This window comes from Dermochelys coriacea, chromosome 6 (genome assembly GCF_009764565.3).
Source record: "Dermochelys coriacea isolate rDerCor1 chromosome 6, rDerCor1.pri.v4, whole genome shotgun sequence".
NCBI lineage: Eukaryota > Metazoa > Chordata > Testudines > Dermochelyidae > Dermochelys > Dermochelys coriacea.
In genome coordinates this window covers 127,041,524-127,054,995 of record NC_050073.1, presented here as the reverse complement: position 1 = coordinate 127,054,995, position 13,472 = coordinate 127,041,524, and the positions used below count along the sequence as shown (strand labels likewise).

Genomic DNA, 13,472 nt, shown 5'->3' with positions numbered 1-13,472 from the left:
TGGGTCCGCGCTCTGCTCCGCCACCGCCACCCCCCAGCGCGCGCCCGCCCGCCCGCCCGCCCGCCCGCTCCTCCGCGGCAGGGCCGGCCACACTCCTCACCCCGCCGCCTCGCCGCGCCGCGCTCCCGCTCCCGCTCCCGCTCCCGCCGCTTTTCTCTCCCCCGCGCGGCGCGCGCGCGCGGCCGTTACAAGTTTTGAGTCCCGCCGCCTCGCACGCCGATTGGCAGGGAGGGGAGTGACGTCGACGGAGGCGGGGCTGCGGCCGTGGCCGGCTCGGGGGGCGTGGTCCGCTCGCAGTGACGTAAGGCGGGGGCGGGGCGGGGCGGGGGGAACTCGCTGCGCCCCGTCGCCTTCCCCGCCTCGTGCCGTAGTGGCGCGGGAGCCCCCCCCCCTTTGTTGTTTACCGAGGGAAGGCAGCGCGGCTGGAGGCGTGAGGGGCCCTCGACGGGTCCCACCCCCGCGGCCGTGGGGCGGGGCTGGAAGATGCCGGGCCCCGCCCCCCGGCGGCTGCTCTCCCGGGGCCAGCCGCCCCGCCCCGCCCCCTCTCGTTTCCCCTTCGGAAGCTGAGGGGCCGCTGGGCGCGAGTAACCGCCCGCGTGCGAACACGGGCAGCTGAAACCAGCGCGCCGGGCTCGCCTGCCTGCTGGCGCCGCGCACAGTAACGGGACTTGGCCTTCGGTGTCTGATCTCGGGCTAGGAAAAGGGCTCTGGCTCCGGCTCCCCTCCGGCGCTCTATACAGCTTCCCCCACAGGAGCAAAGTTACTGACGTGCAGGTGTTTGCACGGTCCAAGTGTTGCTCATTAACAAGGGGGCACCTCTGCTTTGCGCTTGACGTTTCCTGAGTCCCCCTAAAGAAATGTCCATGCTTAGCGTGATTTGCACTTTGTCGAGAAAGGCCAAGGCCAAATCTCCTTCAATTTAAGAAATCTTTTCCCTCTGAGTGGGTTATTTATCTCATTGATACGTGGGCATAAGATTTTATATCCATCAGCTGATGAGGTGGCCCTTTTCCTACCAGTGACTTCAGTAGGTTTATAGGTATTGTTAGTGCCTGGGGTAATATGCCAGATAGTTTTCAGAGTAGCAGCCGTGTTCGTCCCTACTCACAAAAAGAAAAGGAGGACTTGTGGCACCTTAGAGACTAACACGTTTATTTGAGCGTAAGCTTTCGTGAGCTACAGCTCACTTCATCGGATGCATTCGGTGAAGTGAGCTGTAGCTCACGAAAGCTTACGCTCTAATAAATTGGTTAGTCTCTAAGGTGCCACAAGTACTCCTTTTCTTTATGCCAGATAGTGAGTTCTACCAGCATGTTACAAAAGGAAAGAGGAAAAAGACAAGTGAATGGTGACACTAACAAAACTTTTACCCAGATGTGCTGGCTCACTGAGATAAGAAAATAAAAAGGGAGTGAAATCAGGAGATAGCAAAAGCATCTAATAGACCAGACCTCATGGATTCAGATGGGCTCCACTAGTTGAGCCTTAAAATTCAGAGTTGCAGGCAAAAGGCCATATAACTATTCAACAATGTAACTGATTGGATAATTAAGCTAGTTATGCACAGTGCACATATATCAAATCTAAATCAAGGAAAAGGAAAATACACAAGTACCAGTGATCAGAGTCCAAGCTTGGTCTCTTCAGGGAGGAAGCTGGTGACAGCTTGTTGAGTTTTTCAGGGAAAACATCCAGTTTGTTGAAAAACCTCCTTCACAAGCTCAAGGCATCTGCGCAGGAGTGGCTGTCTGGACCCTATCCTTTGCTAAGACCATCCAATGTGGATTTCCTAACTATCTCTGCTGCTTTCCCTCTCCTCCTCTAGTCTGTAGAGAGAAACTCCAACCCCAGAAGAGAGAGGTATCTGCAGGGGAGCAACCTGGGTGAGTGATGAGAGGATATTGTGTGTGTAGGGGGGATGAGAGTCAACATGTTATATGTGCAAGTGGTGGAGGAGAGAGGATTAGTTGTGAAAAACTGAAAGAGAAGTGCTCACCAGTCCCAGGCACTCTTTTCTTCAGCAAGCCAGTAACTTTGCATTATGTTATGGGGTTCACATACCTGTGCTGCTAACCATGTGTCAGTCACTTAAACTGGGATCATCTGGTAAGGTAATTGAAAAGAAACCCAACATTACCTGGTAAAATTAAAAGAGAGTGAGAATTAGAGATAGAAAACACCAGAGGAAGTTGGTAAAAAAATCAAAACAGGAGCTGCAAGGGAAGGGGCACTTTTATATTTTGTGTCTGGTTGTTTAGATTGTAATGTTGGCCTAGGTATAATGATAACAGAACTTGGGGCTATAGCGGAGCAATAGAAATAAAGTGTATTGGCTGTATTTAATGTACAAAGGTACATGTGTGGTGATGTTGATGAGTAGCTCCATCCTATAGCAGTGGTTATTGCTATCTTATAGCATTCCAGCATTTTACATACTGTTTTGCCTCGGGAAATGTAAGACTTTAATTTATCATTGCCCATTTTATCCCTTCTGCACTAGATTATCTGTAATATCAGTGAAGAATACCAGTTCCTTGTGCACTTGAAATAAGGTACAATGAGGAAGGCTTGGGCTAGGCTGCGGGGAGCACATTTTAATATTAAGAGAAACTCGGTGCATCTCATTCAGAATAGATTATTCTTTGAAATTAAAAAAAATAATTCATTTCTTGAAGATTTGCATTCCGATTCCTATAGAGATTTATAGCAACTATGAAGAACCTTGGAAATCGGTCATTAATTGTTACTCTCCCTTTTGGACTCTCTTCTTGGCAGTGGTGTAATTAGATTTGTCTTTTCTACATATCTATCTAGTTTACCATTTTATAATTTATTGGCATTACCACATTTCTTTGCTCCATTTTTATAAGAAGTGCATGCTATTGCTTCAGAATCAGTGCTAATTTTTTTTTTTCATGCTCTGCAGTACTCTTTTACTCTTTGAATTTCTGAGATATCATTTCAGGTACATTTAGATCTCTGGATAAATCTGATCCTTCTTTTGCCTTTGGGGATGAAGCCAAATTTATAATTAATAACCCATACTTTGGCTTTAAAACTCCAGAAATGCCATTAAATCCACTTAAATCTTTAATTTTCTCTTTGATTCATGCTGCAAATTAATTAGACACATTACGTGTCTAATCTCTCGCCTGTTTTTTGTCTTCCCATTTCTTCCTTGGCAGGGTCTCTATTGTATTTGTTGCAGTTGAATGAATCTTGGCTGTGAATAAGTTGTTGGCTGTAGTACTTTTGGCTTGTTTTCAGAAATTGGAAGGTCTGCCATGACTGAAGCAGAGGGCTACAGAAAGAGGAACAGATGATCTTGTGGTTCAGGCAGTTGAATGCTACCTGGGAGAACTCTGTTCTATCCTTGCCTCAGAGACAGAGTTTGTGTGATGCAAGGCACATTACTGAAATCAAAACTTTCACATTTGGCCACTAACTGTGTGTTCATCATTTTCTGAGCACCTGACTTGAGCAAGTCACTTTGGCCCAGTTTTTTAAAGGTATTTAAGTGTTGCTCTGTTCAGCATTGCAAGGCCTAAGTGTCATTTTCAAAAGTGACCTAGGCACTTAGACTCCTAGCTCACATTTTAAAATGAGACACACTCCTAAATCAGTTGAGCATTCCAACACAGAGCAGAGCAATGCCTAAATACCTTTAAATATTTGGGCCTGTGCCTTTTTTCATTTGTAAAATGGAGAGTTGCGAAGATAAAATCATTAATATTTTTAGGCTCAGATAGTACAGTGAGTTCACAGAAGACAATCTGAAATTAATAATTCTGGGTTTGGATGGTGTGCAATAACTAAGGCCTGTGAACATTGTCCATCACGCGTGGTGAATGATGCAGAGGTTCCGTGGAAAAAATACTGTGCAATCATGTAATTAAAGACTATCTGTTATGTTCGTAACATACAAACAGCAAAGTTGGATAAAATATTCTCTCTGGAAAGTGGCAGTGTAACATACTATGTTTGTTATTTCTTAGACTCCAGAACCCTAACACACAAGAATCAAAATCAGAGAGAGGCAAAGCAGGTTGCTCCCCAAGGCAGAGAAGCACAACGTAACCCACTTTGCTTTAGGCTGACTCTTTACAGACTGACTGCTGAAAATCCAGATCACACGCTTCCATATAGAGCCCCCAAGCCTGCAAGCAAGACCAGAAAACCCTCATACTTCAAGTGACAGCTTGAATTTTTAATACCGTATTCAATGCCCTATTGTATCATTATGCACAGACAACCTTAATTCTGCCACTTCCTAACTTTCCTGTACCTGACCTTGCAACCTTAACATTCTTTTATTGTAACACATGTATGGTATTATTTACAGTATCTCTACAAAACACGCTGTAGTTCATGCACACATTTATGTACTTCATGATACATGTTAATATGTGGTATAAATGTAGGTGGCAGTCATGCTACCTCATTCAGTCAACTCCCTTCTCTTGTAGGCTTTGGGCCACAGGGCTTACATTACATAATACTTTTCTTGGCTATGTAACTAATTGTTGACTTTTTTTTTTTTTTTTTTTTTTAAAGAGAGTGGAAGAATGCAGGAGAAAAGTATGCCAGCCAGTAATACAGGGATAATGAGAGCCACTCACTTGCTGCAGTTACCGCAAGAAATGCTGACTGAGATAATCAGGTACCTTCCTCCTGCGGAAAAATCCAAGGTCCGTGCCACATGCAGTCTCTTCAAGGACCTGGTTAATCAGCCTGTTGTGTGGCAAAAGAGTACCATTGTTCTCCGACGCATAAGCGCTTTCAACGCTGAGTTCTGGGATGTGCTTCGGAAAAGAAAGATCACTTCTGTAGAAGTGAAAGAAATCGGGCTTAAGCAATGGCAAAAGCTGCTGAGGTTCATGCCTGGTCTACTAGATGTAACTGTGGATTCCCTCTGGAGCGAGGAAATCCTGCAAGGTTTACAGCTGCTCACAGATCTACAGAAACTTCACTTGAAAATGTGCTCTAGGTTATCTGAGAGAAGTGTAATCAGGGAAATTGTGCACTTTCAACACCTTACCCACTTGTTGTTGTGCGACATAACCTTCTTAAGAGGCAGGGAATTGATCAAAATTGCTTGCTTACAAAACCTACATATGCTCTCATTGCATACTGTGCAAAAGGCTCTTCCTGAGAAAGCACTAGAGTATGTTTTATTCCATTTACCAAAACTCAGAGAACTGTCACTTTCTTATATCCTGAATAAGGAGCATTTTTTGTTATGCCTCAGTTTGCCAGATAGACATCACATCCCTTATTCATCAGAAGGTGAGCGTTGTTTCTATAGCTATATTTATATACGCTATATTCAGAATTATGGCACCAGTCCTGCCAGCTCTGATGCATGTATTTAACTTTGCTACCATGAGAAATCAATAGGACTACTCAAGGTAGAATGGTAAGTATGTGCATAAGAGCTGGCAGGATTGGGGCCTAAGTGTCTATTATTGCTCAAAGGATTACATGCTGGGTATATTAGATTACATGCTGTGTTGGTAGTGAAGATTTATTCTTAACTGTATCCCCTTGCTTTAGTGGACTAGGTTCAGATTTTCATTGCATTACTGTTTTGATAGGTTGTAAACATGTTTCTTAAAGCTTGTGAAGTATTTTAAACTGAATATATAAATAGCTTTTTCAAATTATGATTATAGCTGGGATTTTTAAAAGGGACTTAAGGAATTTGGTGTCCCTCTCCCCTGAATTTTGATGGCTTTTGGATGCTGGACTCCCTTGGGAATCCCAGGCTCTAAAAATAAGATATGGGGACCCATGATTAGGCTGTAGAATATAATCCTGGCCTAAAAGGAGGATATAGATCTTGGCCAAGACTTTCAAAAGTGACTTGATTTTAAGTGTGTCTGTTTTCAGATGTCCAAATGGAGACACCTTTAATGGGTTCTGATTTTCAGAAAGAGCTGAGCACTTGCCTTCAAAATCAGGCACCGTTAAAGTGACCCCAAAAAATTCTCGCCCACCTTGTCTCTCCCAAATCCCTAGTCATTTTTTTAAAATCTTGACACACACATTTAAGTATTGTAGTATTTTTATAATATACTTCAGTTTTACAGGTTTCAGAGTAGCAGCCGTGTTAGTCTGTATTTGCAAAAAGAAAAGGAGTACTTGTGGCACCTTAGAGACTAACGCATTTATTTGAGCGTAAGCTTTCGTGAGCTACAGCTCACTTCATCGGATGCGTTCGGTGAAGTGAGCTGTAGCTCATGAAAGCTTGTGCTCAAATAAATTTGTTAGTTTCTAAGGTGCCACAAGTACTCCTTTTCTTTTTTCAGTTTTACACTAAAGCAGAGATTCAACCTCTTTGTTTTTATATGAAGAACCCTGTGTATCTTCACTTTACAGCACATAATCGGAGAGCACAGAGAAAATTCTCTGGGGATTGTCAGTGGAATTTGTTCCTTAGTTTAGGAATTTTAAAATGGACCCTTTATGAAATTTCTATATATTTGACCTTTTCTCAGACCCCTTCTACTAACCAATGATTGGTTAGTTTGTTGTTCAAACTTTCTAGATAACTCATTGTCAGATACCTTCCTGTTTGAAGAAATTAGGTTGCAGTTAAGCCAAATTATTAACCAAAGTGTGGGTGTGGGGGGGGATTTGCCCCTGTCTTTCCTGGTATATTCACTATATGCTACCATAAGTATGAACCTAATGTAAAGACTTGTACACAACTTTGTGCTTTAGTATTGGAAAACAGATATCTCTGGGATGTCAAATAAGTATTTCCCCCCACCTTTTCAATCAATCCACTATGTTTAGAGTCGCCTCCTGTTACAAAACTTCAGCTTCACACTCTGGCCTTGAGGCAAACTGGTTATAACCTTCTTTCAGAGCGTTTCCTGGATCAGCTCTCCACCATCCACACTCTGACTGTTTGTTACATCAAGGACTTTTTGTTACACTCAGTGGATGTCTTTGGACAGTTGCTGAAGAACCTACCAAACTTGACAGAATTAAATCTTCTATGTAAGTTGTTTTTAAGATTGTAGTGTTTTTTGGTTTTGTTCTGTGCAGGCTTAGGAAGGTTTGGGTAACTTCATCTTCAGTTAAATGGTGACCGGCAAGACAATAAAGAGCTTATTTTTATGGATGTTTCTGTTGGCTGATATATCTTAATATTGTCTCTGAAAAAATCAGTTCCCCAATTCAGAATCTGCTTGGTTTGACTGTATTCATTCAAACCTGTCTGAAAAATTAGTCTAGATATCTACTATTTAATGAAGCTGCTGCCTTATGGCTCTTAATGCCTTCCGGGTTCCCTTCCCAGTCCAGTTGACGGATCCCCACTACTCCTTATCTATGCTTGGGATTTGTCCCCATTTCAGCCATGGAACCAGCCACTGATGCGGCTGCACCTGTGAAAACCCCTATGAAGTCCTAATCCTCTGTGTAAGGGCTGGCCTATACTGAAAACGTAGGGGTGTGAAAAATCCGTACCCTGAGAGATGTAGCTATGCCGACCTAACCCTGGTGTAGACTAGGAATTCTTCCATGGACCTAGCTACTGTCTCTCGGGGAGGTGGGTTAACTACAGCAATGGAAGAATCCCTCCTGTCACTATAGTTAGTGTCTACACTGAAGTGTTAGCGCTGCACAGTTGTGCTGCTGTAGCCACAGGCGCTGGCTTCCTCTTGGCCCCGGGAGTGCTCAACCCTCCTTCCCCCCCCCCATTCCGCCCCCAGCCCCACCTCCACCCGTCCCCCTCTCCCAAGCCCCCACCTCCACCCGCCTCTTCCCCGCCCCCACTCAGCCCCAGGGTGGAGCACCCACAGAGTCGGTGCCTGTGGTTGTAGCATATTAAGTTTAGACAATCCGAAGTCACAGGACTGGAAGTTTTTATTTTTATTAGGGGAGCAAAAGATACTATGTTATTAAGCTAAGTACTTGAAAATGCAGGTTTTGAAAATGTAGTCTTCCTAGAGAGTCTTTGGGGTTAAGGCAGTAGATGGTACTCAGGAAATCCAAATTCAGCTCCTGGCTCTGCCATGATTTCCTCTGTGACCTTGGGAAAGTCACTTACTCTCCCCAGGCTTTACTTCCACCTCTGTGGAATGGGGATGGTGATACTTCCATTGTCTGTCTTGTCTATTTAGCTTGTAAGCTGTTTGGGCAGGGACAGTGTGTCACTAAGGCTATATCTACACTACAGCCGAGATCCACAATCTGAGATCGATCCACCGGCTGTCGATTTAGTTGGTCTAGTGAAGCCCTGCCAGATCGATAGCAGATTGCTCTCCAGTCGACCCCTGTATTCTACCCCCGACAAGTTTCTCCCGTCGACCCCCCCCCCCCAGTGTAGACCCTATGGTAACTCTACCTAAAGTATCAAGCATTAGAGGGGTAGCGGTGTTAGTCTGGATCTATAAAAGCGGTAAAGAGTCCTGTGGCACTTTATAGACTAACATGTATTGGAGCATAAGTTTTCATGGGTGAATACCCACTTTGTTGGATGCATATAGTGGAAATTTCCAGAGGCAGGTATAAATATGCAACATACCTAAGGTATGTTGACTCCAGCTACATTATTCACATAGCAGGAGTTGTGTAGCATAAGTCAACTTACCGTGGTAGTGTAGACGTAGTCTATGTGTGTGTATTGCACCTAGCATGATGGAGCCCTGATTTCAGTTGGGCCTCTGTGCTAATGTGACACACATATTGGTTTTATTTGTACCTTTCATGCTTTTTCACTGTCTCATTCTTCCTGAATAGTGGATGAAAAACATAGAACTTTGGTATCTGTTTTTAAAAAAAAAAAAAAAAAGTAAAGACAAAGTTTACTTTTAAAAAAAAAAAAAACAAACCCTGATACTTACTTTGAAAAATATTGTCAAGAAAAGAGTCATAAATGTCTTTCCATTTTGTCCTCTCTGTCTGCTTTTAAAGGGATCTCCAATTTGGATATGTTTGTTGATAACATTCCTTCCAGCCTTGTTAAACTAAGTGTGATCGGAACCAAGCTCTCAAACTCTGCTCTCAGCTGTTTGTCTGACAAATCCTGGAAGCTAAGAGAAATGGATCTAACCCTCTCATATGGATTTGATGAAAAGACTCTGAAACAATTTCCGCACCTCTTTCCATTGCTGACTAGACTCTGCCTTAGGTATGACTGAACAATGTGCTACAGATATTGAAGAATGAAAGAAACTTACTACATTAGGACTTATCTAAGTTACAAGCTGCACTGGTCTAACTAAAAGTGTGAGGTTTTTTAACCAATTTTTAGATAAACTGGTACAAGTCTGTGGGTAGACATGGCCATAGTTAACATCCCTTTGAAGCTAAATTAAGAGGCAGCACTAAGCGATTAAGAAAGGGGTGGGTGTTCTTTATTTACCCTGTTTTGTGTCTCCTGGGAGTTATTTATCCAGTAAATGGAAGTGAAATAACTATATCCATTTAATTCACACCTCTGGCTATTTCAGTTCAAGTCTGTTTGTGAATAAATGCCCTATTTTGAAATAATTCAGTAAAAAAGAAATCAAGTTATTCAGAAATAAGAGTATAAATACACAGGCTTGAACTGCAATAATTACAGATGTGAAATGTAGCCTCATTCAGTATTTTGGTTCCATTATCATGTGAACAAGCCCTTGCTTCCAGATCATCAGATTCAGCCCAGTGTATTCAGGGGAGAGGAAGGGAAGGGCGGGGGAGATATCTCCCTTACCATGCCAGTAAAGCTAATAGGCAATTGGGTAGTCCGTAGCAGGAGCAAGTGTTTCTGCTCTCACAAGTGCTGAAGAATTGTGGGCATGGGAAACTTGCCCTCATTTCCTTATCCTCTGACTATACAGGGAGACATGAGCAGGAGATGAGTTGATGTTGTTGACCCCCACATGAGATGGCTAGTGAACTCATTAGTTGACTTCCAAAGAGCATAGGAGGGTGCCAGACTTGAAGACATTGTGAGGGTTGTATGATGCCAACACTTGGAACTGTGCGATGACTCTGGGTAGCCAATAGCTGAAGAACCTGGCAGGGAAGTGAGGAACTGGAGTAAGGGCAGAGCCATAGTCTCTGGCTGGAGGATAGTACATCTGGTCCCTCAATATTCTTTCCCCCAGAGAAGTCTTTCTAACTCACTAGTCTCCAGATAGTGACGTCCAGGCATGGGAGGCTGTCACTTTCACTTCTCCAGCCGGGGCAGGCAGAGAGATTTTTCCTCTCTCCCAAGATTAGGGGGCCTGATAGCTCATCCAGCAACTGGGAAGGATCTGATCTTTGAATAGCTGTGAGTTGGACAAAAAGCCCTGATCATGGTCTGGAGAAGACATACCATTCCCTTTGCACATTCATACTGCATAGGGCAGCCCTCTGGGATAAAAAGTTCTTTACAGTTAGTTATATTATTAATCCTTTGTCCCTGGCAATGCTCGCTGCTGGCATGCTTGTGCATTGACAGGGACGTGGAAGAGACTTGTTAGGCCACCCAGACCACCTCTAATCTCTCTGATTCTATGAACACGCATCGCTGCCATCACTAGTGGGAGATTCTGGGTCTTTAAGTCCCCAATATAGAAAGTGTTCTTTTGCTCTGCATTTCAGATATCGCTGTTTGTAACTCCCTCTGAAGCCCTAAGTACAATCTGTTTTTCATCCCCAGTGGTTTTGTTTTGACTGACAATATCTTGATGAGCTTGGCTAAAATGGAGAGTTTGCGAGAACTTGATGTTACTGGTAGCACAAATCTGACAAAAGAAGCAATCCAGAATTTTCGCATCACAACAGACTGCAGGGTACATCTCCTCGTAGAGCGGCATTCAGTGTCTTCTAAATGTGACTGCTTATGGAGCACGTAATGCACTGCCTTTCTTATAACCTACCACTGTTTACAGACTTTTGATTGCTAAATGTACTGCTATCAGGAAACCAAGAATGTTTCTGTCAAGTTCTTCTGAAATTCCATGTGAGGAAGAGATGTAGTGGAAACAAACCTCCACCATTCTCCATAACTGAATAGCTCTTCACTACAGCCAATGGCTTATGAATATGAAAAACAGAAATGTCATCTTTGAGCCTGTAACTCTGCCAAGACAGAACTGTAAACAAATACTGGCATTCTATATTAAAATTTCTGAGTAAGTCTCCAATGGCCATTGATAAAACTGTACACTTCTGTTTAATATGATGCTTGACTACATGCAAATGATATTTTTCTTTTACTGTGTTGTCATTTCTGCCTGGTAAATTTTATTGACATTCTAAGCCAGCAGCTCAGGCATGGGAGAAAGGACAGTGGAAATAAGAGAAGCTGGGGCTCAGGGAGACTGGAAAATAATTAAGGGAAATACAAGAGGGGAGGGACTTGTCAGCATCTAAGTCTCCAGTGAAGTGTCAGCAAGAAGGAGGTGCCTGGGTGGATAAAGGCGAGTTACTGAAAAGGTCAGGATCCCAGCAAATTGCACCAGTCACAGAATGGAACCACAGGCCCCTTCTAGTTAACCTTTGGCCAACATGAAAATTTATTTTTTCTATTCTTTTAGGAGTCTTAGACAGTTTTTAATCCATAGTGGCTCTTTACCTCCCAACCAGTGATTACTTAGATTTTTGTAATGGCCTTTTATGGACTTTTTGAAAGCCCAATAAACATTCAACCTGTTCTCCTTTATCCATAATTTATGACCTATTTTATTCGCCCATTCTAAGAGATTCATGAAACATGATTTTCCTTTGCAGAAACCATGCTGGTTATTCCCTGTGATACTCAAGGTCATCCAAGTGGCTTATGTTTCTAGTTTAACCATTTTACCTCATGCCTGAGTGAGGCTTATTGGTCTGTAATTCCCAGGATCACCTCTAGCACCTTCTTTAAATATAGATCAAAAATTTGTTACCTTCCACCAGGTATGAATCGCACTTGTCTGAACTGGTGTGGAAAAGCGTTTGGTTTGTACTAGTACTTAAACCATTTTAAAAACTTGTGTAGCTGCACTCAGTGGTTTACAACATTTTCTAGTGTAGGTAAGGCCCATTTGAAGCTAGACCAATAAATGGGGTAGTTCATACCTAGTGTTTCAGGCTCTCTGTCTAAAAAAGGCTCAGTGCAGTGTTGGGTTCATGTTTGGAAGGTTTGTTTCAACAACTGTAAGGGCTATAAACTCAGTTTTTTTAATTAAAGCTTAAATTTTTGCAGGCTCCCATGAAGCTCATAGCATTCCCCAGATCTGTATTGCACATTGCTAGGTTCTACTACATTTCACTCTAACTGTTCCAGAAAAAGAGAGTGGCTGTATGGTCCAGTGAATAGGACACAGGAGTAGGTGTCAGAGCAGCTGCATTCTATTCCTGGCTTTGCTGAATCACTTTGCCTCTGTTTTCACCCCTTCTCTTTGTCTGTTTTTGTCTCTTTATATTACAAGCTCCTTGAGGGAGGGACTGTCTCTTACTGGGGCCAAGTCTACACCTCGTTTTGCTGGCATAGCTGATAGGAGTGTGGAAGAAATCACCTCTAACCATAGAATCATCGAAGATTAGGGTTGGAAGAGACCATCTAGTTCAACCCCCTGCTCAAAGCAGGAGCAACTCCAATTAAATTATCGCAGCCAGGGCTTTTTCAAGCCAGGCCTTAGAGGTTTTTAAGGAAGGAGATTTCACCACCTCCCTAGGTAACCCATTCCAGTGCTTCACCACCCTCCTAGTGAAATAGTGTTTCCAACCTAGGCCTTCCCCACTGCGACTTGAGGCCATTGCTCCTGGTTCTGTCATCTGCCACTATTGAGAACAACTTAGCTCTATCCTCTTTGGAACCCCCCTTCAGGTAGTTGAAAGCAGCTATCAAATCCCCCCTCATTCTTCTCTTCTGCAAACTAAATAACCCCAGTTCCCTCAGCCTCTCCTCATAAGTCATGTGCCCCAGCCCCCTAATCATTTTCGTTGCTCTTCGCTGGACTCTCTCCAATTTGTCCACATCCTTTCTATGGGGGGGGCCCAAAACTGGATGTAGTACTCCAGATGTGGCCTCACCAGAGCCGAATAGAGGGGAATAATCACTTTCCTTGATCTGCTGGCAATGGTCTTACTAATGCAGCCCAATGTGCCATTAGCCTTGTTGGCAACAAGGGCACACTGCTGACTCATATCCAACTTTTCATCCACTGTAATCCCCAGGTCCTTTTCTGCTGAAATACTGCTTAGCCAGTCGGTCCCCAGTAGTGCTTGGGATTCTTCAGTCCCCAGTGCAGGACTCTGCACTTGTCCTTGTTGAACCTCATCAGATTTCTTTTGGCCCAATCCTCCAATTTGTCTAGGTCACACTGAACCCTATCCCTACCCTCCAGTGTATCTACCTCTCCCCTCATCTTAGTGTCATCCACAAACTTGCTGAGGGTGCAATCCATCCCATCATCCAGATCATTAATGAAGTTGTTGAACAAAACCGGCCCCAGGACAAAGCCTTGGGGCACTCCGCTTGATACCGGCTGCCAACTAGA

The 13,472-nt window shown here is 43.6% G+C and overlaps 2 protein-coding genes across 8 annotated transcripts in view; one reads left to right on the top strand and one right to left on the bottom strand.

Annotated features, from left to right (window-relative positions):
* MIS18BP1 (MIS18 binding protein 1) overlaps positions 1–582 on the bottom strand; it is a 34,130-nt gene extending 33,548 nt beyond the window's left edge. The window contains exon 1 of one of the 3 annotated variants that reach the window (XM_038406218.2): positions 101–582. The gene's annotated coding sequence lies outside the window, so the exon portion shown is untranslated. The remainder of the gene's footprint in view (positions 1–100) is intronic. The other 2 variants (XM_038406224.2, XM_038406222.2) reach the window with 2 other exon arrangements.
* LOC119857398 lies at positions 261–11,642 on the top strand. 5 transcript variants are annotated; one of them, XM_043515952.1, is made up of 5 exons: positions 261–301; positions 4,555–5,286; positions 6,799–7,005; positions 8,926–9,142; positions 10,646–11,642. In XM_043515952.1, the coding sequence occupies exons 2-5, from the start codon at positions 4,566–4,568 to the stop codon at positions 10,839–10,841; spliced, it is 1,341 nt and encodes a 446-aa protein (XP_043371887.1). In that variant the 5' UTR covers positions 261–301; positions 4,555–4,565; the 3' UTR covers positions 10,842–11,642. The 5 variants fall into 5 exon arrangements, with proteins under 5 accessions (XP_043371887.1, XP_043371889.1, XP_043371886.1 ...); XM_043515954.1 differs by lacking the exon at positions 261–301 and adding an exon at positions 478–791 and having other exon boundaries at positions 6,871–7,005; XM_043515951.1 differs by lacking the exon at positions 261–301 and adding an exon at positions 731–791.
* Positions 11,643–13,472: the final 1,830 nt, after the last annotated feature.

Bases quoted from the DNA above. Each gene is read 5' to 3' on its own strand.
- LOC119857398 (XM_043515952.1), top strand. From the start codon at position 4,566: ATGCAGGAGAAAAGTATGCCAGCCAGTAATACAGGGATAATGAGAGCC. The intron at 5,287-6,798 runs GTGAGCGTTGTT...CACTATGTTTAG, and splicing joins CATCCCTTATTCATCAGAAG to AGTCGCCTCCTGTTACAAAA. The intron at 9,143-10,645 runs GTATGACTGAAC...TTTCATCCCCAG, and splicing joins CTGACTAGACTCTGCCTTAG to TGGTTTTGTTTTGACTGACA.